This window comes from Mustela erminea, chromosome 8, assembly GCF_009829155.1.
Source record: "Mustela erminea isolate mMusErm1 chromosome 8, mMusErm1.Pri, whole genome shotgun sequence".
NCBI lineage: Eukaryota > Metazoa > Chordata > Mammalia > Carnivora > Mustelidae > Mustela > Mustela erminea.
The window spans coordinates 28,368,831-28,396,676 of NC_045621.1; the positions used below are offsets into that span (position 1 = coordinate 28,368,831).

Sequence of the window (27,846 nt, forward strand, 5' to 3'; positions counted from 1 at the left end):
CAGTGAGGGACACGGATGCATCGGTAAGCTCGTCAACCACTCTGTTTAACATGCTTCAGAGAGCAGGAGGCGCAACAGCACATGCGGTCAGATACAACTGTCTGGAGGGTGCTGGAGAAACACAGGACTGGACAGAGCAAGGAGGGAGGGGAAGACCTAGTGGGCGAAACCAAGGTCTTAGAGCCGGGGGCTCTGGGGGAGCGATGAAGGAAGTGGGAACTCACAGGTCAGAAACATAGGGGGTCTCAACCGGAAATCAATCTGTGGTCCATGTCACTCCTTTATACGGCCATCAGCGTCCCAGTACTACAGCCTGAGCCCCCGAAACCTCGAAGCCAGCCCTTCCTTAGGCCCTGGAGCCGCAGGCGAGCTCTGCTTCTGGTCTGCAGGTCTGCACATGTGGGACCACCCCCTCTGTGATGGTGGGGGAGGGGGCAGGCACTCAGCCCTCGGGTCCTGTTGGGGGAGCAGCAGGAGCAGGAGGGCTGGGGTCCTCCAGCTGTACATCATGCAGGTGCACCGTGGGGGTGGTGGGGTCTTTCCCCACTCCTTGGTTCGGGTCGGCCTGGTCTGGGTGGTGCCGGCGCACGTGCTTCACCACCTGGAACTTCTGCTTGGCCTTGTAGCTGCAGAGGCGGCAGAAGAAGGGGTGCCGGTCGGTGTGGGTGAGGGCGTGATGGCGCAGGCCGGCGGCCCAGCGGAAAGCACGGTGGCACACGTTGCACACGTAGGGCTTGGCTTCACTGTGCTTGCGGAGGTGGGTGCGCAGCAGGAAGCGCGTCTTGAAGGCCTTGCCGCACTGCTCGCACATGAAGGCCCGTGCCTCCCGATGCCGAGTCTCCTGGTGCACGCGCAGTGCGTCGGCCCGGTTGGTGCAATACTCGCACTCGGGGCACTGGTATGGCTTCAAGCCTATGGGACAGGGCCCAACGGACAAAGTCACTACCATAGCTGGTGGAGCCACGTGGAGCGGGCCCAGGAGTCACTGGGATCCCGGGACAAGACACAAGCCGCACACTGACTCATGACTGCCATCTGTGGAATGTTCTGGCTCCATCTGGCATTTCTCTGCCCTCCTCCCAACACAGCCCCTTTTGCACAGTGAGTGCCCAATGCATGCTGATAACTAACTGGACTCCTGAGTAGACACCTGACGGCGATGACCACTCACTCAGATACCACGGGGTTTCCGGTTGGGGAACTCCAACCCCTTATGATCATGGGGTACCCGTGGAATTTGGGGATCCATTTAAAGAGAACTCCGTGTTCAACTCAGAAAGGAAAATTCTTAAGGGGAAAGGATTAGAGGTAAGAGAGCGGCGTCCGTAGGTACAGAGCACCCTGAAATGCATCTGGTTATTGCCCGGACATGAGGGGATCCTATGCATAATACAGACATACCGCCGTTTAGCTGCTCGTGGAGCACCGGACTCCGTGCCAAAGAGGAACAAAGCAGCTAAAACAGGCAAACTTTTCATGTTGCCATTACTCCTAGTAGCTCCACTGTGTCTGCAGTAACTAAGCAGACTCCTGTCAGCCACACATTTATGTTGTGGGGCTCTCAGTGGGTGGGGGGGGCTGCCCTAAAGCTGTGGTCAGCAGAGAAGCTTTTACAGAGTATACCCAGGCCCTCAGGCTCACCTCTCTTCTGATTCTCCCAGGTCTTCAGTGGTTTGGGAAGCTATGCTGGCCCATCAACCTCTCCCCCACCCCTCAATATGCACCCCGAATCTGAGTAAGGACATCCACCACCTGAGGAAGGCTGGGCATGCCAGGAATGGGGGGGGACCCCATGGGCCCATGGAAACCACACAGACTCACCTGTGTGCTTGGTCATGTGGTACTTGAGCTGGTTGACCCACTTGCACTTGTAGCCACAGTCGGGGCACAGATACTTCCGTTCCTCCCTATGGATCCGCATGTGGTACTGTGGGTGGGGGGGGGGAGAGCAGAGTATGCCTAGAAAATGTGCACACTTGGTCCTCGGTGGAGCTGCTCCCACCCCAGCCGTGCTCCCTCCATCAAGCAGGCTCCCCGGTCCAGCCACTCTGCTGACACCTAACCTGCTGGGCCGACCTCTCAGTCTGCCCCTTCTCAGCTCTGCCACTTACTACCTGTGCCCAAACTCCCAGTCTATTAATCTGTGAAATGAGAAACAGCAGCACTAATTCCACCTCCTGTGTTGCAAAGATTAAAATTACGGCGAGCATGCAATAGCACTCAATAAAAGCCTTCGTCACAGGCCATGCTTGCATAAGGGCACCTCCTCTTTGCAACCGCGCTATGAAGTATCGGCACCTCTTTCAATGGGGGGCCGCTAGGGGGCTTGACAGAGATCCCAGAACTGATAACCAGGAGTAGGGACCAGAGGACCCAGGGAGCTTCCCCGCACCCTTCCCACCCAGCCCGTCCACCTTCCTCTCCCAACACGACCCCTCCCCGCCCTCCACCCCTGTGGCTTCCCCCCACCAGCCTCACCTTGAGGCGGGAGGGGTCGGCACAGGCATAGGGACAGAGGTGGCAGCGGTAGGGCTTCTCTCCAGTGTGGATGCGGCTGTGCCAGGTGATCTTCTGGCGGTTCTTGGTGCTGTAAGCACAGTCGGTGCACTTGTACAGCCGGGTGCCGCCGTGCCCCTTCACGTGGTGGTCCAGCACCAGCTGGTGGCGGCACGCGAAGTCACAGAAGGGGCAGCGCAGGGGGGGCTGGCCGGCCCCTGCGCCGCCCTCCGGGGTCTCTGCACCTGCCACCACCGCCTCCTCCTCCTCCTCCTCATGCTGCTCCAGGTAGTGCCTAACCAGGCCAGCGCGCTCCCGGGCTGCGAAGTCACAGAGCTGGCAGCGGTGGCTGAAGTGCTGCTGCCGCCGGTGCTCGTCCAGGGCTGGCCGGCTGGGGAAGGCCTCCTGGCAGGCCCCACACTCCAGTCGTGGGTGCTGCTTGCGGGTGTGGCCCCGCAGGCTGGCCGGGCTGGCGCAAAGCAGCCCACAGCGGGAGCAGCGCAGGGGGCCCTCGGTGGCAGGGGAGCCTGGAGTGGTGGGGGGTGGCTCAGGGTGCCGGCGCAGTGCATGCTGCTTTAGCGCTGTCTCTGAGCTGAACTGCGCCTCGCACTGGGGGCAGGCAAAGGCGGGGGTGCCCTGGTGGCAGCTATTGACGTGTCGCGTGATGTCATGTCGCAGGTAGCCGCTATAGTCGCACAGCGGGCAGAAGTGGGTGGGCGTCTTATCGTGGACCCGCAGCCGGTGCAGGCGCAGTTTCGAGTTGGTACCGAATGTCTGTGGGCAGGAGCTGCAGGGGATGCGGCCAACCCCCGTGTGGCGGGACTGGTGGGCCTCCAGCCGGTACCGCCTAGTGGTGGAGAAGTCACAGAAGGGGCACTGGTGGGGCTTCACTCCCTCGTGCTTGAGCCGCCGGTGCTGCTGTAGGCAGCGGCTCTGCTTGCAGGTGAAGCCACAGTCCCCGCACTGGAGTGGGGGCCGGGGCCCGCGGGCCGGGGGGGCGGTGGTGGGGTGCCTCCGCTTCTGGTGGAGCCTGAGTGTGGCAGCAGCGGCGGTGGTAAAGGAGCAGAGGCTGCAGTGCAGCTCTCCAGACTCTCCGAGGGGGCAGCCCCGGCTCTGGTGCGTCCTCAGGGCCCGCTCCTGGCGGCAGCTGAAGGGGCACGTCGGGCAGGAGAAGCGGGCCCCCTTCTGCTTTGGAGCCAGTGCCGTGTCCCCAGTCCTGGGGCTGCCCTCTGCACTCCCACTGCTGGGGGAGACGGAGTCCCCACGGCTCAGAAGAGAGGCCCCTCGCTTTCCTCCCCCGCCGCGGCCCCCCCGGCAGCCTTCAGCCACATGAGAGGTGATGGAGGAGAGCCGGGAGCACAGGAAGGGGCATGAGTGGCAGTGAAACTTGCCCTGCTCGAAGTGGAACTTCTCAGGGGTCTCTGCGGGTAAGGCGTCCCCGGACATGGAGCGCGGGCCAGGGGGCTCCTCTACTTCTTCTGGCTCCCCGGGAAGTGCAGCAGCAGCCTCTTTGGGGAGCGCTGGCTCTCCTTCTAGCGGGGCAGGGGGGGACTTCGCACCTTCTGTGTCCTCGGAGACCTGGGTACCTGGGGGCAGTGGGGAGCCCAGTCCAGGCAAAGACTTGTTCTTCCTGAGCAGAGCGGGACACTTCTTCAGCAGGTGGGTGCTGAGGCCACGCTGTTGCTTGAAGCTGGCTCCACACTCGGGGCACAGCAGGGGCCCTCGGCGGCCCTGGCACCCGGTCCTGCAGTGCACACTCAGAGCCTTCTCCCGGCGGGTAATGAACGGGCAGTGTGGGCAGCGGAAGGCGCGCCCCTCTCCCTGGATGACTACCATCTGAACCCGCCCCTCCAGGACCAGAGCCTCGGCCTGCTCTTTGTCCTGCCTCCGCAGGGCCTTGAGCAGGGACTCCGACTCAGGGAACTGGGGGAGTGGAGTGCTCTCAGCGGGCAGAGTGGCCTTCAAGGCTCCCGCCCAGCTGTCAGGGGGCTCCTCTGAGGAAGGGAGGTTTTGGGGGGCCTCTGGGACTGGCTTTTCCGGAACAGGCTCTTCTTCAGCACCCAAATCCGAAGTCCCAGCAGCTTCAAAGGCAGATAGCTCAGTCAAAGTTCCATCTGACCCTTCGAGTCTCAGGGGCCCTGCAGGATCCAGGGGCCTAAAGGCCACCGGGGTAGTTTCGGTGATCTCCTCCAGGGGTGGCTCAGCCACGGGCTCCAGCTCTACACCCAAGGCCTCTAGGTGCAGCGTGCACCCTCCCTCATCGACCTCCGCCAGACTGGGGCTGCCAGCCAGGTCGTCCCCCTGTGGAACCCCGCTGCCATCCTGTCTCCCGGTGCTCTCCTCCTCGCTGGTCTCTGGCGGGGCCGGGTCTGAGTGGGGCTCCACTGCCAGCGCAGCGTCCCGGTCTGGCCCCTCAGGTGAGGCAGGCGGCTGGCTGGGGGGCTCGGAGTCCAGTGGGGGCATTGGGCCCAGCCCAGCCCCGTCGGGTTCCTGGCCAGCATAGCGGAGCTGCCATACCTGGTCGCCAGGCACGTAGCCGTGGACCTTGCGCTTGTGGAAGAAGAGGGTGGTGTTGCTGAAGGTACGGTAGTCACAGAGTGGGCAGCGGAACTCGCGCAGACGGGTGTGCTTGCAATTCTCATGGCTCAGCAGCGCCTGCTTGTGGCGGCTCTGGTAGCTGCAGTAGCGGCAGGGGTAGAGTGGGGCCGGCGGGCCTGGGTGGTGCTGGGAGGCCATGTGCTTCTGCAGCTCGTACTTCCGCTTGCACGCAAAGGCACACACCTCACACATCAGGGACTTGCCCTGGTGGCGCAGCTTGTGGCTGCTCAGCTGATCGGCCCGGTGGCAGCGGTAAGAGCACTGGTTGCACTGGTATCTGGTTGTGGGGGAGGCAAAGTGGCCAGGCTCAGTCTCCCAGAACCCATGAATACTTCCTGTGGACAAGGCTCCACACTCAGGGCAGGACTCGTGTTATCTACCCCATTCTCTACCACTACCCCAGAGACTGGGTGTCTGCTTCCAAGGGAGGAGACTCAAGCACAGAGGTTAATGACCTGCCTCGGGTTACAAAGAAGCGAAGGGCAGACAGCCCACCTTCAGTGCTTGTGTTCCGACCCCTGCTCTATGTTGCTCTCACAGGGAAGACAGCATGGATCAGCCACCTGCTGTGGACTCCGAAGGAACTGCGGGGCTACGGCCTCATGGGGTTGGTGTCTGTGCCTAGATCCCATTCTCCCCCAGAGGCCTGAAAGCTCAGCAGAGACCCCCTAGCCAGCAGAGCCACAGCAGCGCAGTGGGGAACTTGCCTGGATGGGGAACGTGGCTAGGATGGGGGGGTCCCAAGTGTTGTCTCCCAACTTTTCTAGGCATGAACTCTGTGAGAGCTCAAGGGACACCATCACATCTGGGCCTGGACTCTGGGTCTGTGCTCCCTTCCCTGAGCCCAGAGAGTTCTCCCCGTGCAGAGGGGGCCACAGGCACAGAAGCCAGCTACCGGCAATGGAGCAGAGACCAGAGGAGCAGAGAGGGGCACGGGGAGGAGTCATTCTGGGGCCAGGAGAGCACGGTGAGTTCAAGAGGAGGCTAACTTAGTGTCAGCTTCCTGGGCGAGGGCGGGGGTGGGGGGGTGCACGCACTCATACCTGAGGTCCCCCGCGTGTTTCCGCATGTGCACACTGAGGTAATGCTTCCACTTGGTGACGTAGCCACACTCAGTGCACATGTAATCCTTGGTGTTGGAGTGGGTCAGCATGTGCTTGGACAGGTAGCTCACGTCTCGGCACGTGAAATCACAGAGTTCACACTTATGAGGTTTCTCACCTTGGGTATGGGTGGGAGTAGGGATGGAAGGGGAGGAAGCAGGTCAGATGTGGATCAAGGGAGTGCACAGACCGTCCCCCCACCTGCAAGCTTGCCCTGATGCTGAGCATAAGCGAAAGCCTCCCGCACTGCCTGACATGTAGCTCCAAACAGTCAGCACTACTTCTGGCCCTCTCCCCAGCTCCGACGTGGAGGAAGCCAGGGAGAAAGTGAAGACCATACTTTCCACGACCAGTCTGCAAGTCTACCTGGTTGCTGTAGAGCTTGTTAGCTCTAATGGTCAACTGCTCCACTTACCCTAATTCCCTCCAGTTTTGCAAGAGAGGAGAAAAAAACTAGGCCATGTTACGTAGTGGTTAAGAATTTGGACTCTGGAATCCAACCCACTAATATCTTTATTAGTTAGATATTAAGAGCTAACACGGACAGAGCGTGCATTATAGAAATGCCCCCTCTTGGGGCGCCTGGGTGGCTCAGTTGGTTAAACATCTGCCTCTGGCTCAAGTCACCATCCCAGGGTCCTGAGATCTAGCCCCATGTTGGGCTTTCTGTTAAGCAAAGAGACTGCTTCTCCTTCCCCTCTGCCTGCTGCTCCCCCTGCTTCTGCTCTCTTGTTCTGTCAAATACATAAACAAAATCTTTAAAAAAGCCCGTCTGCTCTTACTGACTCTTTCCGGCAGCCCTATGAAGCAGGTCCTAGGACTGCCCCATTTTACAAAGAAAGAAGCCGGGGCACGGGGAAACTACAGAGCTATGAAGTGGTGGTTTGGATCCCAGCCGACTACTACTACGTGGTCTTGGACAAGCCATATAACCCCTCTGAGACTGTTTTTCCTTGTCTCCAAAGAGGGGGCAACAAAAATACTGATTGCTCAAGGCTGGTGAGAAGATTAAGTAAGACATCCCAAAGTCCTCAGCGGTGCCCCTCAAGGACTCAAGGAAGAGCTGTCTGTGGGATTGGGTAAGAGCTGGTGCTAAGAGGCTGGGGGCATGTTCCTTCAGGACCCTTCCCTATGATCCCTGCCTGCCCACTCAGCCCGTTTCCCTATGGTGAAAGGCAAGCAAAATGGTACTCTAGCTCCAGTTTTAACATTAGCAGTATGATCCCGCAACAGGGCATTTAAATGTTCAGTTCCTCTCCTTCACCTGCCTTCCTTGCAAGATTGTCTTTATGCGTTAAATGAGATAATGTAAAAAGAACTCCGCAAACTATAGAGTATTGTAGAGATGGGAAATTTTATGAAGGGCCTTAGAAAAATGACCTTTGGTGACTAAGGCATGCACAGAAACGAACTGTTCGCTGGAAACAAAGGCTTTGTCCCAAGCTGCCTAAGAGCTATCCTCCTAAACTAGAATCTTCGATGAGATTTTTTTTTTAAATGTCTTGTCAACCCACTGATGCTTGCCTAGAGATCGCAAGTCGGCCGGTGCCACAGCAGGAAGCTTAATCTGGTTGTCACTCATAGCATCAGTATAATGCTGGCAACCAATTAAGAGTCTGAGTCAGCTCCCAAGGCTCTCTCAGGTATGGATGGCTTGGGCCACTTGCCCCTCATCTCCAAACCTGAATCACAAAGGAAGGTATCTCTCCATGGCCTTCGGCTCAGACCACCTGGACTCCCATCCTACCTTAACCATTTCACTAGCTGCAGGACCCTCAGCTTAAGGTTCCTTTGTAAACTACAAATGGTAGATCTGGTTCTAGGAATGACGGACGCAGAGCCCCTTGTGGGCCTCGTATCCAGCACACACGCCCAGCGATGGCCATGTGACTGCAGGCGCAGAAGGTGGGCTCACCTGTGTGCAGCAGCATGTGGCGAATGAGCACCCTCTTGTGGGCAGTGGCGAAGGCGCACTCGGGGCACTGGTGGATCTTCTCATGGGCGTGCATCTTGCCCACGTGGTCCTGGTAGGCCACGGGGTTGAAGGTGGCGAAGGGGCAGAAGGTGCAGCGCAGCTCCTCACTGCCCGCGTGGCCCTGCTTCTTGTGTTTGCGGAACGCGTGCTTGTTGGAGCAGGCGAAGTCACAGTGCGGGCAGTGGAAGGCATAGTGGCTCTTGCGATGTGCCTCCATGGCCTCGGCGCTGGCGAAGAGCAGGGGGCACGAGTGATGGCGGCACTCGACAGCCCGCGCGCCGTGGCTCTCCTTCAGGTGCTTGACGAAGGCCTTGCGGTCGGGGGCCATGTAGCCGCAGCCCTCCTGAAAGCAGCGCAGGGGCAGCGGCCCTGTGGCGGCTGCCGCCGTGTGGCTCTTGAGGTGCTCCTTCAGGGCCTGACTGAGGCGGAACTCCTCCCGGCACACAGGGCAGGCGTAGGTGTCCGAGTAGAAGTTGGAAATGTCCTCGTGCATGCTGGCCATGTGGCGGTTCAGCGCATTCCTCTCCACGGCGCTGTAGTGGCACAGCGGGCAGCGGTGGGCCTTCTGGCCTAGCTCCCGCAGCAGGTGCGTCTTCAGCTTGCTCTTGCTGGTGAAGAACTTCTGGCAGTTGGGGCACTGCAGGCTGGGGTCGGGGAAGTGCAGGTGCAGGTGCTCCACCAGGTGCGTTCGCTTCTTGAAGCAGCGCTTGCACTCCGGACACATGTGGGTCTTGAAGAGGGACTCAGTGCCAGGAGGCACGTCCCCTGGAGAGGGAAAGAGAGAGGGTTGATGGCGAGATTCTCTGAGAAGCCGGGGGCTGGCCAGCTCACAGGAGAACCACCATTTGTCTAGACACGACGTTAGGAGGCCTTTCATCTCTCTCTGTGGGGAACCTAACAACGGCATCTCCAGCAGGGCAGGCTCACAAAGGGGGCGAGAAGTTCAAGTACTGAAGAAAGCCAAATCACCAGGATTTTTTTGACCTGGTTGTGGGCCCATCTGAAGTGCTTCCCCCAGCTTCCCACTATTCTCAAGCCTTTGTCTAGAGCTGCTCAAGAGAACAATCTGGAAGAAGCATACTCACTCTTCCTGCCCTTGTTTGTGAGGGTAGGCAGTGGGATTGGCAGGGTTGGTTGGAAGGCCAAGAAACCCACAGAGTATGTAAAAGGGAAGAGAAGAAGGTCAAGTACTCCTGCATCTCAACACTGGTTCACTGCGTTCGAGATCAGAAAGAACTGGTCATACACACAATCACATCTTTTCTAGTCACCTGACAGGAAACGTGCTCTGTGGGGGAAGGATGGGTTGCAAATATGGCTCTACAGAGTTGGAAAGCTGGGAAGCAAGGATTCAGAAATAAAAATCTTCGTGGGCCCAATGCCAGACAAAACAGGCTGCTGACCAGTAACCTCCGGCATCTTTATATAATCAATATCACTGTCTCCTTCCCTGCAAAAGAGCCTCTGCCTGAGGAAGACCAGCCTAGGAGAGCAACCCCTACTCTGTGTTTCTACAGTCTTTACCCATTTACCATTTTCCCATTACACAGGTCAAAGTGGGAGGGTAAGAACCAGAGGCCATGAACCAACACCCAGAAAACCAAACCCCAGAGAGCCTCAATGTCAGACTCTCCACAATCCATTCCTCCCCACCACCAAGAGGTTCATGCCTAACCATGTCATTACCTTCTAACTGCTGAGCTCCCTGGCCTTTCTCCAGGCCTTTCTGGGTGTCCTTCAGAGCGCCACTCTCTTCTTCCTCCGCGTCCCCTTCATCCGCTGACTGCTCCCTGGGCAAGGGCGCCTCTGCTCGTTCTGATGGCTCTCCCCCTCTAGGGGACAGTTTGGGAGCTGGAGACACATAAAACTTGATGTCTATGGGAGCCAACGACAGCAATGACTGCTTATCCTGCTCTTCTTCCGGGCTGGCAGGACCACCCCCTCCCCATTTAGTATAAGAGAATCTTGCGCTTGGATTCTATGTCTATCCATTTGTTACCATCAAGACAGGAGAAGCTAAGCTATCATTAACACTCCAACCTAAAGCAAATCAAACTTCAGATGACACCATCCTCACACCCCTTGAAGGAAGGGGATTTGAGATCACTGCAGTGGGGGTAGGGGCTGGGAGGTACAGACTGGGGAGACTGCACTTCCCTGGCCGGGGTTCCCAGGTTGATGGCTGGCGGCTCAGTGCAGGTGAACACAGCCAGTCCTCTAAACCTGTCTACTGAGAAGTTGAACTCAGCAATTCAGGGTCACACCCTGTCCTGCCCAATCCATTACTCTACCCCTCCACAGAGGCGGTTGCTTCAATAAGGCAAAGATGTAAGGCTATTTCCCTGGAACAAGGGGCCTTCTCTTTCGGAACACGGCACTGACTGGTCTCAGCAAGCCTAGCTTTTGCATCAGAATCCTGGTCTCTCCCAGCCCATCTCTTCCTCCTCCTATATTCACCCCATGACTTCTTTTTGAGACCAAAAAAAAAAAAAAGAAAAAAGACCTGGTCTCATACCTGGCAGCAGCTCCTGGGCCGGAGGACCCTGCCGGGCAGACATTTCTCCCTGCGGCCCAGGCCCGTGGCTCCGCTGATGCTGCCGGAAGAGTTTGACGTTGGAACCCATAAAGCTGCAATGGTTGCAGTGGAAAGGGTAATGGGCCTGTCGGTGCAGCTCCATGGCCTGCCGGCTCCCGAAGAGCAGGGGGCAGCCCCGGAAAGAGCAAGGCACGGGGACCGCGGCATGGGCCTGCCTCAGGTGGAGCTGCAGGGCCTTGCGATCTTCCGCAGAGAACGCACAGCCGGACTCCGGGCAGGGGAAGGTGGTGGGAGGGCCCCGGTGACTCTTGAAGTGGCTCTTCAGGGCCTGGGGCTGGGCAAACTCCTGTCTACACACGGGGCACGGCAGGGGGCTATCTGGCAGGCCCTGCCCCTGCACAGGGCCAGAGAGAGGGAGGTTGCTGGGGGTGAGCTCTACGGAGCATGGGGGGCCAGAGAGGCCCGGCAGAGGTTGTATGAGGGGCTCAGCACACTGGTGCAGGGCCAGCAGAGTGGGCTCTGCAAAGCTCTGCTCACAGCGCTCACAGAAGTACACCTCCACCACCTTTACCAGGACACCTGCAGGCAGAGGACCGAAAGAGAAGCACGGCATCAGATGGAACAAGACTCCTAGGCATTAGCTTCCAGTAGAAAACGTAGGTGAATCTTTTAATATTCGTGGGATGCAGATAGACGTTAAGACTTATACGGGGATGGTAAGCCCCATAAGGTCAGGGACAGTCTATTTGCATGTGACCTGGGTTCCCAGTATGTAGCACAATATGCCAATATAAAATGGGTATTTAATAAACATTTGCTAAATGAATACAACAAGCGTTAACCAATTCTGGAAAGCATTAAGGAAAGGCAATATGTTTTGCCCAAATGAAAACTTGCAAAAGAAGAAAATGACATTCTGAGGATAATATCTACAGCTTTGAATGACAAAGTATTACTTTTTACTTTCTGGAAAGAGATTTTTTTTCCCCCCCAACAGCACAGTAATTCATAAAATGAAGAACATCTGTTTTCAAAAGACCGAAATCATACGAGTAATCACTGGCATTTCTTTAGCAATGGGCGGGACCTTGATAAAGAAAGGCTTAGGAAACACTCACTGGGTCCTCTAGCTGCCCTTCGAGAAGAAGGACCCAGAGTCCTGGGAGGTTAAGGACATTGTGTTTGCTCATGGCGGAGCCTTGACTCCAGCCCAGGTTTGTGCCATTTCTACTCTGCTGGTTTTCTTTCCTTTTTTTTTTTTTTTTTTTAAGATTTTATTTATTTATTTGACACAGAGAGAGAGAGAGAGATCAAAAGTAGACAGAGAGGGGCGCCTGGGTGGCTCAGTGGGTTGGGTCTCTGCCTTCAGCTTGGGTCGTGATCTCAGGGTCCTGGGATTAAGCCCCACATAGGGCTCTCTGCTCAGCAGGGAGTCTGCTTCCTCCTCTCTCTCTGCCTGCCTCTCTGCCTACTTGTGATCTCTGTCAAATAAATAAATAAAATCTAAAAAAGAAAAAGCTTTAAAAGTAGGCAGAGAGGCAGGCAGAGAGAGATGGGGAAGCAGGCGCCCGGGGAAGCAGGCGCCCTGCCAAGCAGAGAGCCTGTTGAGGGGCTCCATCCCAGGATCCTGAGATCATGACCTGAGCCTCAGTCGCTTAACTCATTGAACCACCCAGGCACCCTAGTTTTCTTTTTTTTAAAAAAAATTCAGTGCAACAATTCAAATGACATGGATGTACCTCCAGAAAGAATAACCAACCCCACCCTTACACATACTGTTTGGTCTATATTGTTTTAGGCCTTTCGGAGTCATTTCTCTGCAACTTGCTGCTCCCCACCCCACTGCCACCACTTGCTATAGATCAGATACTTTTTTCTATGATTACCTTTAGATCTAATATATTTTTTTGTCCAATTCATAGTACCTCTGTCAAAATGTCAAAAACACGTCAAAATGAGGGCTTGCCTTTACTAATAGACATTTGGGTCATTTGGAACCCTTGTAAGTAAAGCTGCTCTAGACATCCTCATCTCTGTATTCTTGTGCATGTGTGTGAGTCTTTCTAGAGGATAGAGCCCTGGAAATGGAATTTCTGGGTCAGAGTATGCGTATTTTCAAATTTGTTATGTAGATAAATTGACCTTCAAAAGGTTATACTAAATTTATACTCTCTGTAAGCTGTAAGACAGTATCTGTTTTCCCACCAACAATAGATATTATAAAACATGTTTAATTTTTGCCAAAACTGAGAAACAACAATGGCATAATGTAATGTAGTAACCTCTACATCCATCATGAGGCTTGAACTCACAACCCTAACATCAAGAGTCACAGGCTCTTCCAACTGAGCCAGCCAAGCACCCCTCATAATTATTTTTAAGTGCAATTTATTTGTGTGTTAATGAGATTAAGCATTCTTATGGTTATTGACCTCTTTTATTCTTCTTTACTAAACTGCTTGTAGGTTTTTTCTGCCCTCTCAAAAAAATCAAAACACCCTTTTTCTTATTATGGAGCTCTTTAAATTTTAAAGAGATTAATCCGGGGTGCCTGGGTTAGCTCAGGTCATGATTTCGGGATGAAGCCCCGCCTCAGGGGTCTTGGATGTCTTGGGATGGAGCCCCACATCAGGCTCCCGCTTCTCTCTCTGCCCCACCCTCCTGCTCTGCTCTTGCTCTCTCTCTCTGATAAATAAATAATATTTACCAAAAAATAGAGTTTAATTCTCCCTTATATGTTGCAAATGTTTTTCCCATGTTTGTTCTTTCTTTATTATTTGCTTCCCCACATAGAAGCTGAGAAACACTCTATGATCAAATTAGCTAATCTTTTCCAGGATTTGCTGTCACCATATCACACTGCCAAGGGAAGTTGTGACAACTGTAGCCGGAGGATGGCAGTTAACAAACGGGGAAGTTACCTAAAAATAAGAAGTTGTAGCTATGGGAAGAATAAAGGGGAGAATCATTTTTCTAGCATAAACATAAATGCTCAAGTCCCATTCCTGACAACACGCCTTGGATGAGTTACATATGTTACACACAAGAAACTAGGGCAAGGAAATACCAGATTACTCTGACCTGCCAAGCCCAGGGTGGTAGAGACACTGGGCCTTTTGCCTAATCCCTGGCTGCAGTTCCTGAGTGGGAGGGTTGGTATGCTATAGGAGTAAGGATTGGGTGGAGGTGTCAGAAAGGTCTTCCCTTCTGGATCCCTGCCTAGCAGACATGAAGTCCTTGCAGGAACAGACTCTGCCAAGAGCTTGGTACGAGCTTGTGAACCACCTTGCCAGGCTTCAATCAACATTCACCAACTGCAAATTAAATGACAACATCTCTAAGAATAAAAATAAGATGCTACCTTGTGTTCTCATCATATTTATATAGAAGGGTCAAAAATAGCACAGACAAAACCTCAGGGCTGATTGTCCCAGTGGCCTGCTAGCAATAGAGTGGGTACCTGGGGTCTCTCCAGGAGCACCTGGGGACAGGTTTCCAGCCACTGCTTCCACGATGATCTCCATGTTCCCTGTGTCCTCTTCAGTTGCTGTGGCCTCTACCAGCAGGCAGCCTGGGTCACCAGGCAAAGGTGTGGGGTTCCCAGCAGGGCAGGGACTCTGGACGGGCTCCAGGATTCCACGGTTAGAGAGAGATGGGGGGATCAGCAATAGCTCCGGGCATAGTCCATCCATCTCCCCAGTGTTGTTGGTTGGCTGTGAGTCCAACACGGGGTCTGTCATCACCACTGACGTGTTCTGTGGTCTCCTTATGTGCTGTTAAGCCTATGGAAGAGAATCCAAACAAATCAGAGTTAGAAATCTCACCTTCTTTCCTGTTGGTGCCGGGGCATGGCCCAGTGTCTGCCCACTTAGGCATTTCCTTTGATGGTAACATGCCACACCTAGCTAACCTAGAAGTTTTCTTTTTACAACAATGTTCAGAACAAAAACTAGACAGATGCTACTAGGAATCAGCATTAGGAGAGAGCCAACAAGTTTTGGCCAATATATTAGAAAGTAAAGGTTATATCTCTTGGAGCTAAGTGACCTTGGTGAAATCATTAAGCAATCTGGGCCTCAGTTTTCTTATGTGCAACAAAACTGGGGCCAAGGGATCCCAGAGGTCCCTTCCCCTCTTAACATACTATGATCTCACTATTCCTTACTATGGGTGTAAGGCCCTTCCTTCAGGATCTGGTCTGGCTGACCTCTCCAGACTCATCTTCCACCTTGCCCCTTAACAGACCTCTGACCCAGCCATATCAATGAGCTGCCACTTCCCAAGCTCACCACATTCTCTTTTGCTCCCATACCCTCACAGATGCCTTTCCCTTTCCATGTGATGGGCCTTTTCCCTTTCTCCATCTCTCTCATCTGGCTAACCAACGCCTGTCCTTTAAGAATCTGCACAATGTCACTTTGGCTATGAAGGCTTCTTGACGCCGTTCATAGAAGTTACTCTCTCCGGGGTCCCACTGGCACCTTGTACCTAGCTCTGTCAGAAACGGTCACACTGCAGCGTTGCGACCTATCAGTCTCCCTCCCTAGATGTGGAGCTTTCTGAGTACAACTGACTGACATTATCACTTCACTGAACACAAACCACAACAATCTATGCAAGTCAGACAGATGAGATTCTAGTGAAGAACTGTAGACACGGAGATCCATCAGAGGAGAGTTAGATTTCTACAAGGATAACAAACCAGTGCCTCTTTAGGTATGAAGGAGCCCACCTGGAGAAATATCAAACTCATTAACTACGGCCTCATATTGAAAACACTAGAACACAACTAAGAAATGAACGGCAACTAAACTGCATATCCAGGGGCGCCTGGGTGGCTCAGTGGGTTAAGCCGCTGCCTTCGGCTCGGGTCATGATCTCGGGGTCCTGGGATCGAGTCCCGCATTGGGCTCTCTGCTCAGCAGGGAGCCTGCTTCCTCCTCTCTCTCTGCCTGTCTCTCTGCCTACTTGTGATCTCTCTCTGTCAAATAAATAAATAAAATATTAAAAAAAAAATAAACTGCATATCCAGTTATACAGGGCCAAAGTTACCTGAAGCCGAATAATTAGTAATGTATAAGAATGATAGTAATGTATAAGAATACTTAGCAATGTATAAGAATGTATTAGTAACGTATACAGTAATGTGTAAGAATGAAACTGAGTCATGCCCCTCAAGTGAGGGCTTAGGGCCAGGAAATCAGGTTGCTGGTGAAAATTCTGCAACTCAAAACCTCAGCTCAGAGAATTCAGAAGGTAGCTGGGAAGTGCACTCCTGGGAAGTGCACTTCCACGGTCAGAGGGTTCTCTGGAAACCATAGCTTCCACTTACTGAATATTATCACTGCTCTGCGGGGAGCCAAGGAGGACTATCCGTCTAGATGGAGAACCTGAACCTTCAGCCGCTGGAAGGCGGGTAAGGTGGCAGACAGGTAGTCACAGGAGGCACTGAGGAAGAGAAAGGCCAAATTAAGGTGGAGAGAGGGCCTGCGGAAAGAATAAGACCCGAGGCACCCGGGTTTCCACCTGCCTTTGGGCTATGACTCACCGCGTGGCCTCAGACAGATACAGTCACCTCGCTTCCCAGGGCCTCAGCTTTCCTATCTGTAAAGTGGAGGTGATGACAGCGTCCACATCGTTGGGCGGGAGCGAGAATCACAAGAGCCAGCAAATGGCAAGGCCGTTTTGTAACCTGCAAAGCTTGGGATGGAGCATCGTCATGATTACTGTCCAGAGGCGAGGCAGCGGATAGTCGGGCGGGGTCCAGAGCAGTGACGCGGCTGGGGCACCGGGACTGCTGCTGTGATGCGCCGGGGCCCCGATCGTCGGCGTGCTCCGTTCAGCACCTCCTCCCGAGGGGTCCCGCCACCCAGGCCCACCCTCATCCTGGTGCTCGAGAAACTTTTGCCTCCGGCCCGCTCCACACGTACCCCTTCCTACTTCCCGCCCGGCAGCCGCTCACTCACCTCCCGGCCCAGGGCGGGCGGGAGCCGCGTCTCTATGGTCCGTCAGCAGCTGGAGCGGCCTCCCGGGACTCCCTTTGTGCGACCGCCTCCGGCCCAGCCGCCTCTAGGACTTCGGGCCGATGGAGGCCGCTCTCTCTTCCCCTTGTCGGCTGGCGGAGGTACTCTATGGTTTTCTCTGGCGTCTCCCCTTACCCCTTCCTCCAACCGAGAAGCCCAAGGAGTACCATCGAGAGTTGTGGGGCAGAGTGGCACGGCCCGCTGGGTGGGTGTGGCGGGAAGTAGGTGAAGGTACGCGGGGGCGGGGCCGAGCGGCGTTTCCCTCAACTGCGCGGGGCTGAAACCATCGAGAGGGAGGGCCAGAGAGTCATGGCGGTAAGGGGGCGGAGTGACGGGTTACTCCAAACCATGCCGCCGGAGGCGCGAGCTGGGGTTTTGAGGGGATTCGGGAGGGGGCTTCTGGGCGTCCGACAAGGGAAGGGAGGGGGAAGCGCTTTGTCTGATTTCTTCCATGCATAGATATTTTGGCATTCTGGGTTCTACTCTGAGCCTCGGCGGTGGTCTCGGCTCTCAGTTCACTGCCACGCGTGCCCCCTGCGCCCTGCGCAAAGTGGCAGAGGCCAGGAAGGTGTAGAAACAACGTAGCCTCCTGCCCTTCGGGAGCTCTAGAATTAGACTCGGTCACGTTTTATTTGGGGGAATCGGGGAAAAGCTCCATGGAGGAAGCAGCAGATGGACAGGTCTTCTATTGGAAAGAAGGAAGGAATCAATTAGAATGGGCGTTCCGAGTAAAGACACCTGCTTGAGCAAGAACAGACTGGTTTACGTATTTGTACAACAGGGAGTTTTAGGCGCTAAGCTATGAAAGATAGGTGGGCGCCTTGTTGTGGAGGGTGTTGAGTACCGGGCAGAGGAATTTTTACCTAATTCAGGGATCTGTTGAGAGCCAGCCATTGGAGGTGTTGCAGTAGGGAGAGTAATAGGATTGAAGCAGATTCAGGAAGAAAGTTCTGGGTCCTCGTGTAGCAATTTGGTGAAGCATTAAGATGACATTTCAAGAACTAAAATTAACCTTAAGGAGGCAGTTTAGTGGGGAGGTAATAAAGGGCTATACAGGACATTAACAATTGAACATGTAAAGGACAGGGTATTTCAAGGTCATTAATCATGATAAGGCACCAGATTACTGACAGGTCAGTGGAAGAATATTGCTCCTTCCTTCCCTGTTAATTCTGGCCAGTGGGCTCCTTTCTATCTCAGCTAGTCCCAGAGACCACAAAAATTCTTTCCATCATCCTGATGAGACACTGGCTACATTGCTCTCTCATGTTTAAACAATCTTCAGACCTAGTCCCCTGGCAGAAAATGAGATACGAACAGGATAATGAACAGGAAATGGAAAGAAGGGCCTGAAGTGTTGGCTCTTGCCTTCTAGCCCCTCCCTCCACCCCACAGACAATATTGAAAACATAGTAGCACTGACCTATCCTTCCTGCACCCTGCTTCTGCAGTGGTTTTGGGGGAGGTGGGGCACAAGGGTGAGGATGGATTGCGGAGTCTGGTTTCTAAACTAATATTGTGTTTTGTCCCATTTCCACTACCCCCACCACCAGGTTTTGAAAATGCCTCAGAGCCTGTAAGTTCAGTGTTTCCCTCTCAAGATGCCCCTGTCAGACTTTATTCTCGCCCTGAAGGACAATCCCTACTTTGGGGCTGGCTTTGGGCTTGTGGGTGTGGGCACAGCCCTGGCCCTGGCCCGCAAGGGTGCCCAGCTGGGCCTGGTGGCTTTCCGGCGTCATTACATGATCACGCTGGAAGTCCCTGCTCGAGACCGAAGCTACGCCTGGTTGCTTAGCTGGCTCACCCAGCATAGTACCCGTACTCAGCACCTCAGTGTTGAGACTTCATACCTTCAGCATGAGAGTGGGCGCATCTCCACCAAGTTTGAATTTGTCCCCAGCCCTGGAAACCACTTTATCTGGTAAGTCTGGGAACCAGGGAGGACTCCAAGAGTAGAGGAGAATGAGGGGAGCTGGATTTGACCTATTCATTCATTCACCCCACGTGGACCACTTTTATGCAGGTATCAGGGGAAATGGATCCGAGTGGAACGAAGCCGAGAGATGCAGATGATAGACCTGCAGACAGGGACCCCTTGGGAATCCGTCACCTTCACAGCTCTGGGCACTGACCGAAAGGTCTTCTTCAACATCCTGGAGGAAGGTGTGGGATGGCAGGGGCTGGCTTTGTTGTGGGGGTTGCAGAGATGGGGGCATTTGACACTGGAGCAAGGGAAGCTTGGATCTGAGCCCAGGGGACTAAGAGGGAAGCTCTTTTGGCACAGCTTGGCCTAATTGCATGGCAAAGAGGAATTACTGGCTTCCTCTCTTCTCCCTCCCAGCTCGAGAGCTGGCCTTGCAGCAGGAGGAAGGGAAGACGGTGATGTACACAGCCATGGGCTCTGAGTGGCGTCCTTTTGGCTATCCACGCCGCCGGCGGCCACTGAATTCTGTGGTTCTAGAACAGGGTCTGGCCAACCGAATTGTCAGAGATGTCCGGGAATTCATTGATAATCCCAAGTGGTACACTGACAGAGGTGAGCAGCAGCTGGGGTCTTGGCTGGGGTTTTTTTTTTTTTTTTTTTAAAGATTTTATTTATTTATTTGACAGAGAGAGAGATCACAAGTAGGCAGAGAGGCAGGCAGAGAGAGAGAGAGGAGGAAGCAGGCTCCCTGCTGAGCAGAGAGCCCGATGCGGGACTCGATCCCAGGACCCTGAGATCACGACCTGAGCCGAAGGCAGCGGCTTAACCCACTGAGCCACCCAGGCGCCCTTGGCTGGGGTGTTTTTGATGCGATGTCAGAGCTGGGGAAACAGGTCTCTGGTCTCTGTGACCAGACAGGGCGAGTATAAAGCTCTGGCCTACTTCCCAGAGATCAAGGGTAAAGAACAGTTGTCATGGGGGTGATTTCTTCTCACGCTAAGGTTATCAGGCCACTAGGGGGCAGGGTTGGGAATGAATGTGGACATCTGGGGTAGAGTACACCAATTCATTTTAGGTCTTGATGATTCTCTTGGCTATTTCCTAGGCATTCCCTACAGACGTGGCTACCTGCTTTATGGGCCCCCTGGTTGTGGAAAAAGCAGTTTTATGTGAGTAGGGTCACATTTCCTTGTAATTCGTAAACTGGAAAAAAAAAATAGGCTATGGGGTTGGAAAGGGACTTGAATGTGAGGACTGGGGAACAGGATAAATGTGGGATATGAGAGGTGTTCGGGTGATAGAAAGGTTAGGTCTCTGAGACCCATCCAGGACAGCGAGGACAAGCATTTGGGCCTGAGAATGGATCCCCAGGTTGCCCACCTCCTGTCCTCCCATCCCCCACAGCACAGCCCTGGCGGGGGAACTGGAGCACAGCATCTGCCTGCTGAGCCTCACCGACTCCAGCCTCTCCGATGACCGGCTCAACCATCTGCTGAGTGTGGCCCCGCAGCAGAGCCTGGTGCTCCTAGAGGACGTGGACGCAGCCTTTCTTAGCCGAGACCTAGCTGCAGAGAGTGAGTGAGGGGAGTTTTGAGGGAAGGGGAAGATTAAGCATATAGGAGTAAGTGAGGAGCAGTGGAAGAAAATGGAAATCCAGAGGGCTGACCGAGGATGCCTGGGGTTGGCAGGAGTCCACGAGAGGCACTGATACATCGGGGAATGTGGTGGGAGTAGAGGGTTAAGCAAAGTCATGACCAGCCACACTGCTTTATCTCTGCCTCTCTCTAGACCCCGTCAAGTACCAAGGTCTAGGTCGCCTCACCTTCAGTGGACTGCTCAATGCCTTGGATGGCGTGGCGTCCACAGAGGCCCGCATCGTGTTCATGACTACCAACCATGTTGACAGGTAAGAAGGGGTTAGGCCCCCTGAGGCTGTGAGGCAAGACTGCACCCCCTCAGCACCTGAACTGCCATTTCGGCGGGGGGGGTCCAAGCGGTATTTGTGTCTATGACTCTGCCTTTGCTGCCTTGTCCTCTTAGGCTGGACCCTGCCCTGATACGCCCTGGACGAGTAGACATGAAGGAGTATGTGGGCTACTGTTCACACTGGCAGCTGACGCAGATGTTCCAGAGGTTCTATCCAGGGCAAGCACCTTCCTTGGCTGAGGCCTTTGCAGGACGTGTCCTTCAGGTTACGACTCACATCAGTCCCGCCCAGGTACAGGGCTACTTCATGCTGTATAAGAATGACCCTGCAGGGGCGATTGACAATGCTGAGTCTCTGAGGACATGATGCGCAGGCTGCGCTTGGCTCTCCCCCTGGGGAACAATAAACACCTGCCACAGCACTCTGGTCTCTAACCTCCCTGGATGGGTACTTATGTAAAAAGCAGGGGCCCTCAGGCATCCACAGAGGCAAGGGCTGGGGACAGAAGCTAAGGCCAATTTGGAAGAGACACTATGGTAAACAAGGAAGTGCAGTCTTCCATCTAGACGCATTCAATTTTTTAAAAAACGTGGATGTATACGAAGGGTGTGTGTACATGTTATGTTCCGAAGTATTTTGCTTAAATGTGGCCTCTACCAGTTTTCCTGAACCCTACCACATTCACTGAGATGTCAGACCCATTCTTATTCAGACCCTGGGCTCTTGGCAAAAATGGGACTTCACAGCAAAGCCGAGGCTATCCTGCCACACTTGTCTTGCTAGAAATTCAGAAAGAGCCATACTGCACAGGCTAGGCACTACTACTAAGCAAAGAGAGCCAAACAAGGCCAAGTATCTTTATTGTCCCCCTACCCCCCCATCCCTGCCCCCCACAGTACTGCTAGGAACCATCCTCAGACTCCAGGCTCAGGGGCTCCCTTCGAGTGCCAGGACGATAGGCTCCCCGACCCCGAGGCAGGCGGGGGTAGGAAGAACCCGGCGTCCGACCCTTGGAACGCTCCCAGCGAGCACAGTCCCGAGTCCTGCGGGGTGGGGGACCCTGCCAGTTGCCAGGGCCCTTCTCTTGGGGAGGACCTTCAAGACCTTGGCTACAGGGTTCTGGCTTTAGGTCCATGGGCTCCTTGAGGGGCCTCTCGGGAGGTGGCAGTTCCTGAGTGTCACTGGCACCTTTGTGGGCATGGCACTCCCCTCCCTTTAGGTGCCTCCGTTCGGGCTGTTTCCAGGGGCCTCGACTGGCCCGGGGGGGATCTAGCATAGCTTTCTGGGTTTCACCCAACCTTTGCTGATTTGGTCCAGCCCCTGGAATCTTCTCACATGTGTACTGGGAGGCCACAGGCAGAGGGGCTGCTGGGTTGGGTTGAGCAGTTGCTGAGGCGGACAGTTCTGTGGCAAGAACGCTGGGTGGATGGGATCCTCTGGAGGCCTCTACTGCTGACTCGGGCTCCACAGGGGTGGGAGGCTAGAAAGAAGCGAGCACACGTGGTGAGGGAGATGCAGTTCCCCAAAGCAGGGAATTACAGGCCCCTCGCTCACTACCAGGGCTTTCCCCATCAGCCTATAACTTCAAGGGCAGAACAAAGCTCACCCTGCGACCAGCAGGGCAGAGGGGTGCTGGTGGGAAGGCAGGCAGCAGTCAGGGAGGGGTGAGAAAGCCTGTTCTCACCTGCTGGAGGCTGATGAAGTACCGGTTCCGCTCAGCCTCAAGGTCAATGATGCCCCCCCGCTCCTGCTGCCTCTGGTAGAGCCGCTTGCGCTCTTCCTGTTGGCGCAAGCTCTCTGCGCTGGGCTGGTACAGCTCCTACAGGGAAGGGAGTAGGATGACAGGGGGAAAAGTAAGCAGCAGAAGGCAGACTCAAACCCTGCTCTTTCAGGACCACCTCAGGAGATCTGCACGAGGTTCCTGGGTTTGTCCCTCGTATCTGGGTTCCTAGAACCTTAGCCTGGGGCAAGGGGCTACAGCTCTGGAGATCCCACGCCGGAGCACCCCAGTTCCAGAGATCCCATTCAAGGCCAGCAAGATGCCATCCCTCCCTCCTTGGAGAATGCCACTATTCCTGGCTCAGATGAGAAGGGAGTCCTCTTACCATGGGCTGTTGGGGCTCAGGGGCTGCTTTCAATGAGGCAAGATCATACACGAGGGGCTCCCTGCACACCGGACACTGCACACCGACTGCCTTCTAAAAATAGAGGAGAAATCATAGCCCTGCTTTGACGTGCACAGTGCTTGCCAGCTGCCCCAACCCATCAGCCAGCCTAACCCTCAGGGGCAAGCATGAAGGGCACTGGCATTCTGTTTAGCAGTGAAGCAGGACAGGGCGGGGGCTGCCTTCCTAGGCAGAGCTCTGGGAACTCTGAAACTGCATACAGTGGGTACATGTGTATATCTGAATGCCCTTCTCCTCTGAACAGAGGTGAGCTTTCACTAACCTCAGATATCCGTGGCCCCTAAAAGGTGAGGAGGTACTGGAGCAGAGGGGTAGGAAAGGGTGTGATTTGGGGGGTTGGGTGAGCGCAGGGGTTGGTGTGCTGACCTGCTTGGCCTCGGCATGCTGCCGCTCATGCTCCTGTTCCTGGCCTTGAACCTGTAGCTCACGCTCCATGTGCTGGATGTACCGGGCGAGGCAGTGGCAGTGGAAATAGTGGTAACATGGTGTTTTGGTAAAGGCCTCCTTTTCCTGAAGGGAGAACAGGCATAGGGCAGGGCCTCAGAGCTTTCATGAACCCTCCACTGCCCATCCTGAGCTGACCCCAGGTCCTGAGAGCAAGCCCCACCTGGAAACCATAGAGGCAGATGACGCACTGGCCATGAGGGATGTTGTTGTCTGTGAGGATTTCCTTCCCCTTCTGGGAGGAGAGAAGACACTGTTCAGAGAAGGAGGCAGGGGCAAGAACTGTGTGCACAAAGCTTGTCACTTATTCCCAGGACGGACTGCGGGACCGTCTCCCACCAAGCTAGTGTGGTAATGTTCATGCCTTTCTGTCTGGGTGAGGCTCCGTGGGCCTGGAATCAATTCCCTACGGCCCTGCCCTCTGGCCTTGCCCCTCCTGCCCTATCTAACCAGCTGCAAAATTCACCTCCACTGATCTCCCAACTCATTCAATAACCTTTAATACATCTCAGGAATGAAAATAACAGACCTGGACAGAACAGGATGTTCTGGTGACGCTCCTATCTTCTGGGACGCCTTCTGTGGTTCACCCCCTCTGATGATCACTTCCCCCAAAAAAACTGTTCTTAGAGCCAGCTTTCAGAAAAAGCCAAGGCATGGACAGCCCCAACAAACAGAGAACTCAAAGGCATCCTGTTGGGCTATGAACTAACTCATGGGCATGGCTGTCTAAATAGCTCATACTCTGGAATTCCACAGTGTTCCACGCTACATTGTGGAGGCCGGCCTCAGGAGCACTACAGTGGTCTAAGCCCACTCTGACTCCAGACCGCCCACCATCATTCTTTTCTGAACATTCTTCTTCAAAACTTAAAGCTGAGGAAAACAAGACTGTACTAAATTGTGCGTTTTTAATCCCAAGCAACAGAAGTTATCTGTGTATGTGAACTTATAGCTTGGGGTGTCCCTATGGGTTGTTAACTTCATTAGGGTAGAAACTCTTGAGTAGAAGAACCAGGACTTTTTAGTCCACTCCAAAGGCAGGCTAGCCTTCAAATGTTCATTCCTGGTGAGACCCTCTAAGCAAGGTCCCTATCTCTGGCTACTTTCGGATGCCATTACCAAAAGAATGCACTGAAATGGAATCAAGAAAAATCCAAGTAAAAGAGGCAAAATCATAGGCATAGGCCACTTGGGGAAGCTACAGAACTGTCTTTTGGGGGGAATTCTTACAGAAGAAAATCTTCTCTTCCTGAATTTAGGCTTCACCTCAACAAGGACTAACAATGAATGACCCCATATGTACATAAGATTCTGGGCCCACTACCTCCCTTGAGAGAAACAGCTCTTGCAGCTTCCTGAACTAGCACACCTCTTACCTCGATGAGTTCATAGAGCATGGCAGTACCCAGCCCAGCATTGGCCACCTGGCTCAGTGCCTGTGAAATCCTGGAAAACGGCAAAGCACGCGTTAGGCCTGCCCCCTCCCCTCACCAGACTGAGCTGTATCCCGTTTTCCCTGCTCTGTCCAGCCCAACTTACTTTTGGATCTGTTCATCTGAGAGTCCTCGGGGGTTACGGATAGAGATCTGTGGCACCTCATTGGGGTACTAGCGGGAGGAGATAAGGTTACTGCTAAAGCACCCACCCCAGGGCTTCTCCCCTTCCTTGCTTTGCTGCCCTAAAGCCCGCGCCTCACCTGTGCCGGGACCTGAAGCACCAGAGTGAAGCACACATACTGTGAATCCTGGTCTTCTGCCGTGGCAGGGTGCAAGGTGATGAAGATCTCCCACGGTGAGGATCTGCAGGTAGAAGTAGTCAGGGGTGGGGAGGTGACTGGGCAGGAGTTTGAGAACCAGGGAAGATGGGAGTGAGAGAGTAGAGCGGGTGCAGGAAGTGAGCACTGGACGCTTTCTTTTGGGGGCGAATGAACGAGTTGTCTTGGTCTCCATGAGAACAACATTTTCTCTAAATCAAAGCTCAGGGATTCTGTATGGAATCCTCTCATCAATAAGAGGACTCCTGCCCACGTCTAGTTGAATACGTACCTGCCGTTTCCTTTAACCACCTGTAGTTCATCCAGATAGATAGACTCTAACACCTCGACTTCAGAAGGCAGTACCCTAGAGAGACAGGGGGAGATTGACTCACCATTACAGCTCTCCCCGTTAAAGCCTGCTAGAGCTCGTGAAGGCTGGCTTTATAGGAAACTGGCAATCGGCCTGAGTGCGTACTCCTGCTAACCCCCATAAAAATGGGGGAAATAGGTTTTCTGAAGTTGTCAAGTGGCCAGGTGGGAAGCATGGGAATCAGAGTTTAAGGGACCATTTCTGACGGTTGAGGAAATGGATTCCTGGGAAGGAGAAATGACTAGCTCAACTATCAAAGTTTAACAGAGGCAGAACTAGAACCAGAGCCAGGTTTCTGGACTCCCCGTTTAAGTTCCATCGTTCTGCTGGTGGGCCAGCTCTCTGACCGAGGAATACGATGTCCACTGATTCACATCGAGGTTATCAATAACACTCCTGGCTTTCCCTCCACCATTGTTCATGAGGATGCCAGTGTCTACACATACTGCCAATATCAGCTGCCCTAAGCCTACTCAAAGGAGATACCAACCAGAACAGAAGAAGAGATCTAGGTGGTATAAAGGCCATGATGTAGTAGAAGAGCCATCAGCTTTGGAGTATAGGCACCAATCAGCAGCTACATGATCTGAGTAAGTATCTCTGTAAGTTTGAGTCACACTGTCTACCATATATAGATAATACCACCTACTCTCCAGGATTATTGTGAGGATAAAAGGTTGTTTATGTAAAGTACCTAATAATATCTTGGCCATGGTAGCTAGTCTATGTTCTCTTTTTTCCTATTTTGTATATAATCTTCTCCCTTAAAAGGAAAGAAGAAAGGCTACAGTAGCATTCAGTGTATTTATGAGTCTTGCTATCTGGCAGATCTCGATCAACCTGGTTAGGTCAGCATCTGGTGATCCTGATGTAAATGAGAGGACATACCTGTTTAATTATAGAAACAGCTACTGTAATGACATTGAAGATTAGTGATAAGCTCCAGTCCATAGCTTTCCCCAGGTAATGCATGTAAAGACGCATGTTCATTCTCCTTTCTTAATAGGTATTGTTCCCTCTTCATCAAGAACAGGGCTGCCCTAGCATGACTCATATATTACTGGTTCTCAAATTTTCTTTTTAAGTCTTAGACACCTCCAAATATGAAATAGGTAACTGTGGAGTAGTTTTGGTTGACTCAAGTGTGGGAATCTCAGAGCACCACAAGTCAGCAGAGCAATCACTACTGCCCTCTCCATGGCTCGAAATGTCTCCTCAGAATCTTAAGTTCCGCCCAAACAAGGTGAAAACCATGAGCCTAGAGGATCTCAAAAAGGACGACACTGGCTGGGTTCCCTGAACCTATAAAATACTGAGGTGTAACGTCCATTAAGAGGCCCTTCCATACTTTACCCACCCTAGCTGTGACTAGGGCCTGGATGTGAGATATGGAATGGGATGATGGTAACGTGGTGACAAAAAAAAGGGCGGGAGGGTCGGGGGATTGTATAATGTCCTAGTACTAAAAACGGTGAGATTCTTCAGTCAGATAACCTGGATTCCTAGTCAAAACTACGTACCTTTATAGCAAATTTGATTTACGTCTTCAGGCCTCATCTAGTCCCATCACCGGCCCACATCTTAGTTACAAAAAGAAGGCTTTTATGTTACAAATCCACCGTGATCCTCTCAACTATTCTGAGGTAGATGCCACACCCACTTTTTTTTTTTAACCTCGGAGGACACTGACTCACAGAACCGTGAGGTGGCCTGGTCAGCATCACACGCTAATAAAATGGGGAATGAACCCACATTTATCCTATTTCCAATCCCAGAGTCCTTCCAGGTTTTGGTCTCTTGTTGAGAATGCTTCAGAGAAGGACTAGGAGAGCTTTTAGTGAGGTGTAAAGCTTTATTTAGACAATGGTCCTCAGTGCGGTCGGGGAGGGAGACGGCTGAGAAAAGCCTCGGCGGAAATAGGCTGATCCAAGGGGAAAGGGGGTCGGGGGCTGGAGGACATCGGTTCCGGGAGGTAAAAAAGGCGGTGGGGGGAGCTGATAAGCAGACATCCTCTGGGACCCCGAGCAAATCCACTTCAGGACAATGGGAGGAGTGAGGCCGGAGAAGAGGGGATCGAGCCAGATAAGGCGCAGCCCGAGCGGGCCTGACCAGCGCAGATCCGGCCTCCTCTCCCATCAGATCAGTGCCCCTCCACCCTCCTGTTCTGTTCCCCAGTACAGAAGCTCTCTTAGGGAAACATGTCAGCGTCTCTGTCATCCCTTTTCCCTCGCTCCGCCCCACAAGCCCGCCGTGCGGATCGTGCGCGGCCACTACGAGTCCCCCGGACCGGATCCAGGCGGCCAGCCAAAGCCCATGCCCCCAAAGTTACCAGTCCTCCTCCCCTGCAGCCGCCGACGCAGACGCCGCCATGTCTTCTCCGGCCCACAGCCGGAACCGGAAATACTCTCGGGGAAGTCAGGGGCGGCAAGTTAGAGGAGGGAGGGAGGCAGGGAGGCTAGCAGGCGTTTCTAGGCAACCGTAGACTCCAGGTCCTTCGTGGGTCCT

The 27,846-nt window shown here is 53.8% G+C and overlaps 3 protein-coding genes across 9 annotated transcripts; 1 reads left to right on the plus strand and 2 right to left on the minus strand.

Annotated features, from left to right (window-relative positions):
* Positions 1-23: 23 nt before the first annotated feature.
* On the minus strand, positions 24-16,767 carry ZNF142 (zinc finger protein 142). Of its 5 annotated transcripts, none has more exons than XM_032354791.1 (11): positions 16,675-16,767; positions 16,257-16,408; positions 16,041-16,156; positions 14,169-14,490; positions 10,688-11,287; positions 9,859-10,023; positions 8,113-8,937; positions 6,138-6,315; positions 2,479-5,371; positions 1,822-1,927; positions 24-912 (listed from the first exon to the last, which is right to left on the minus strand). In XM_032354791.1, the coding sequence occupies exons 4-11, from the start codon at positions 14,446-14,448 to the stop codon at positions 443-445; spliced, it is 5,517 nt and encodes a 1,838-aa protein (XP_032210682.1). In that variant the 5' UTR covers positions 14,449-14,490; positions 16,041-16,156; positions 16,257-16,408; positions 16,675-16,767; the 3' UTR covers positions 24-442. The 5 variants fall into 5 exon arrangements, with proteins under 5 accessions (XP_032210682.1, XP_032210684.1, XP_032210681.1 ...); XM_032354793.1 differs by having other exon boundaries at positions 16,639-16,715; XM_032354790.1 differs by having other exon boundaries at positions 16,257-16,715.
* A 40-nt stretch (positions 16,768-16,807) lies between these two features.
* LOC116597299 (mitochondrial chaperone BCS1) lies at positions 16,808-21,003 on the plus strand. 2 transcript variants are annotated; one of them, XM_032354817.1, is made up of 8 exons: positions 16,808-16,832; positions 18,285-18,652; positions 18,755-18,894; positions 19,073-19,267; positions 19,761-19,824; positions 20,060-20,229; positions 20,444-20,561; positions 20,696-21,003. In XM_032354817.1, the coding sequence occupies exons 2-8, from the start codon at positions 18,333-18,335 to the stop codon at positions 20,946-20,948; spliced, it is 1,260 nt and encodes a 419-aa protein (XP_032210708.1). In that variant the 5' UTR covers positions 16,808-16,832; positions 18,285-18,332; the 3' UTR covers positions 20,949-21,003. The 2 variants fall into 2 exon arrangements, with proteins under 2 accessions (XP_032210708.1, XP_032210707.1); XM_032354816.1 differs by lacking the exon at positions 16,808-16,832 and adding an exon at positions 16,956-17,046.
* A 401-nt stretch (positions 21,004-21,404) lies between these two features.
* RNF25 (ring finger protein 25) lies at positions 21,405-27,814 on the minus strand. Of its 2 annotated transcripts, none has more exons than XM_032354815.1 (10): positions 27,671-27,814; positions 25,261-25,335; positions 24,912-25,014; positions 24,755-24,822; positions 24,592-24,661; positions 23,376-23,447; positions 23,135-23,278; positions 22,688-22,777; positions 22,267-22,401; positions 21,405-22,062 (listed from the first exon to the last, which is right to left on the minus strand). In XM_032354815.1, exons 1-10 carry the CDS (start codon positions 27,709-27,711, stop codon positions 21,484-21,486), a joined length of 1,377 nt encoding a protein of 458 aa, XP_032210706.1. In that variant the 5' UTR covers positions 27,712-27,814; the 3' UTR covers positions 21,405-21,483. The 2 variants fall into 2 exon arrangements, with proteins under 2 accessions (XP_032210706.1, XP_032210705.1); XM_032354814.1 differs by having other exon boundaries at positions 22,688-22,780.
* Positions 27,815-27,846: the final 32 nt, after the last annotated feature.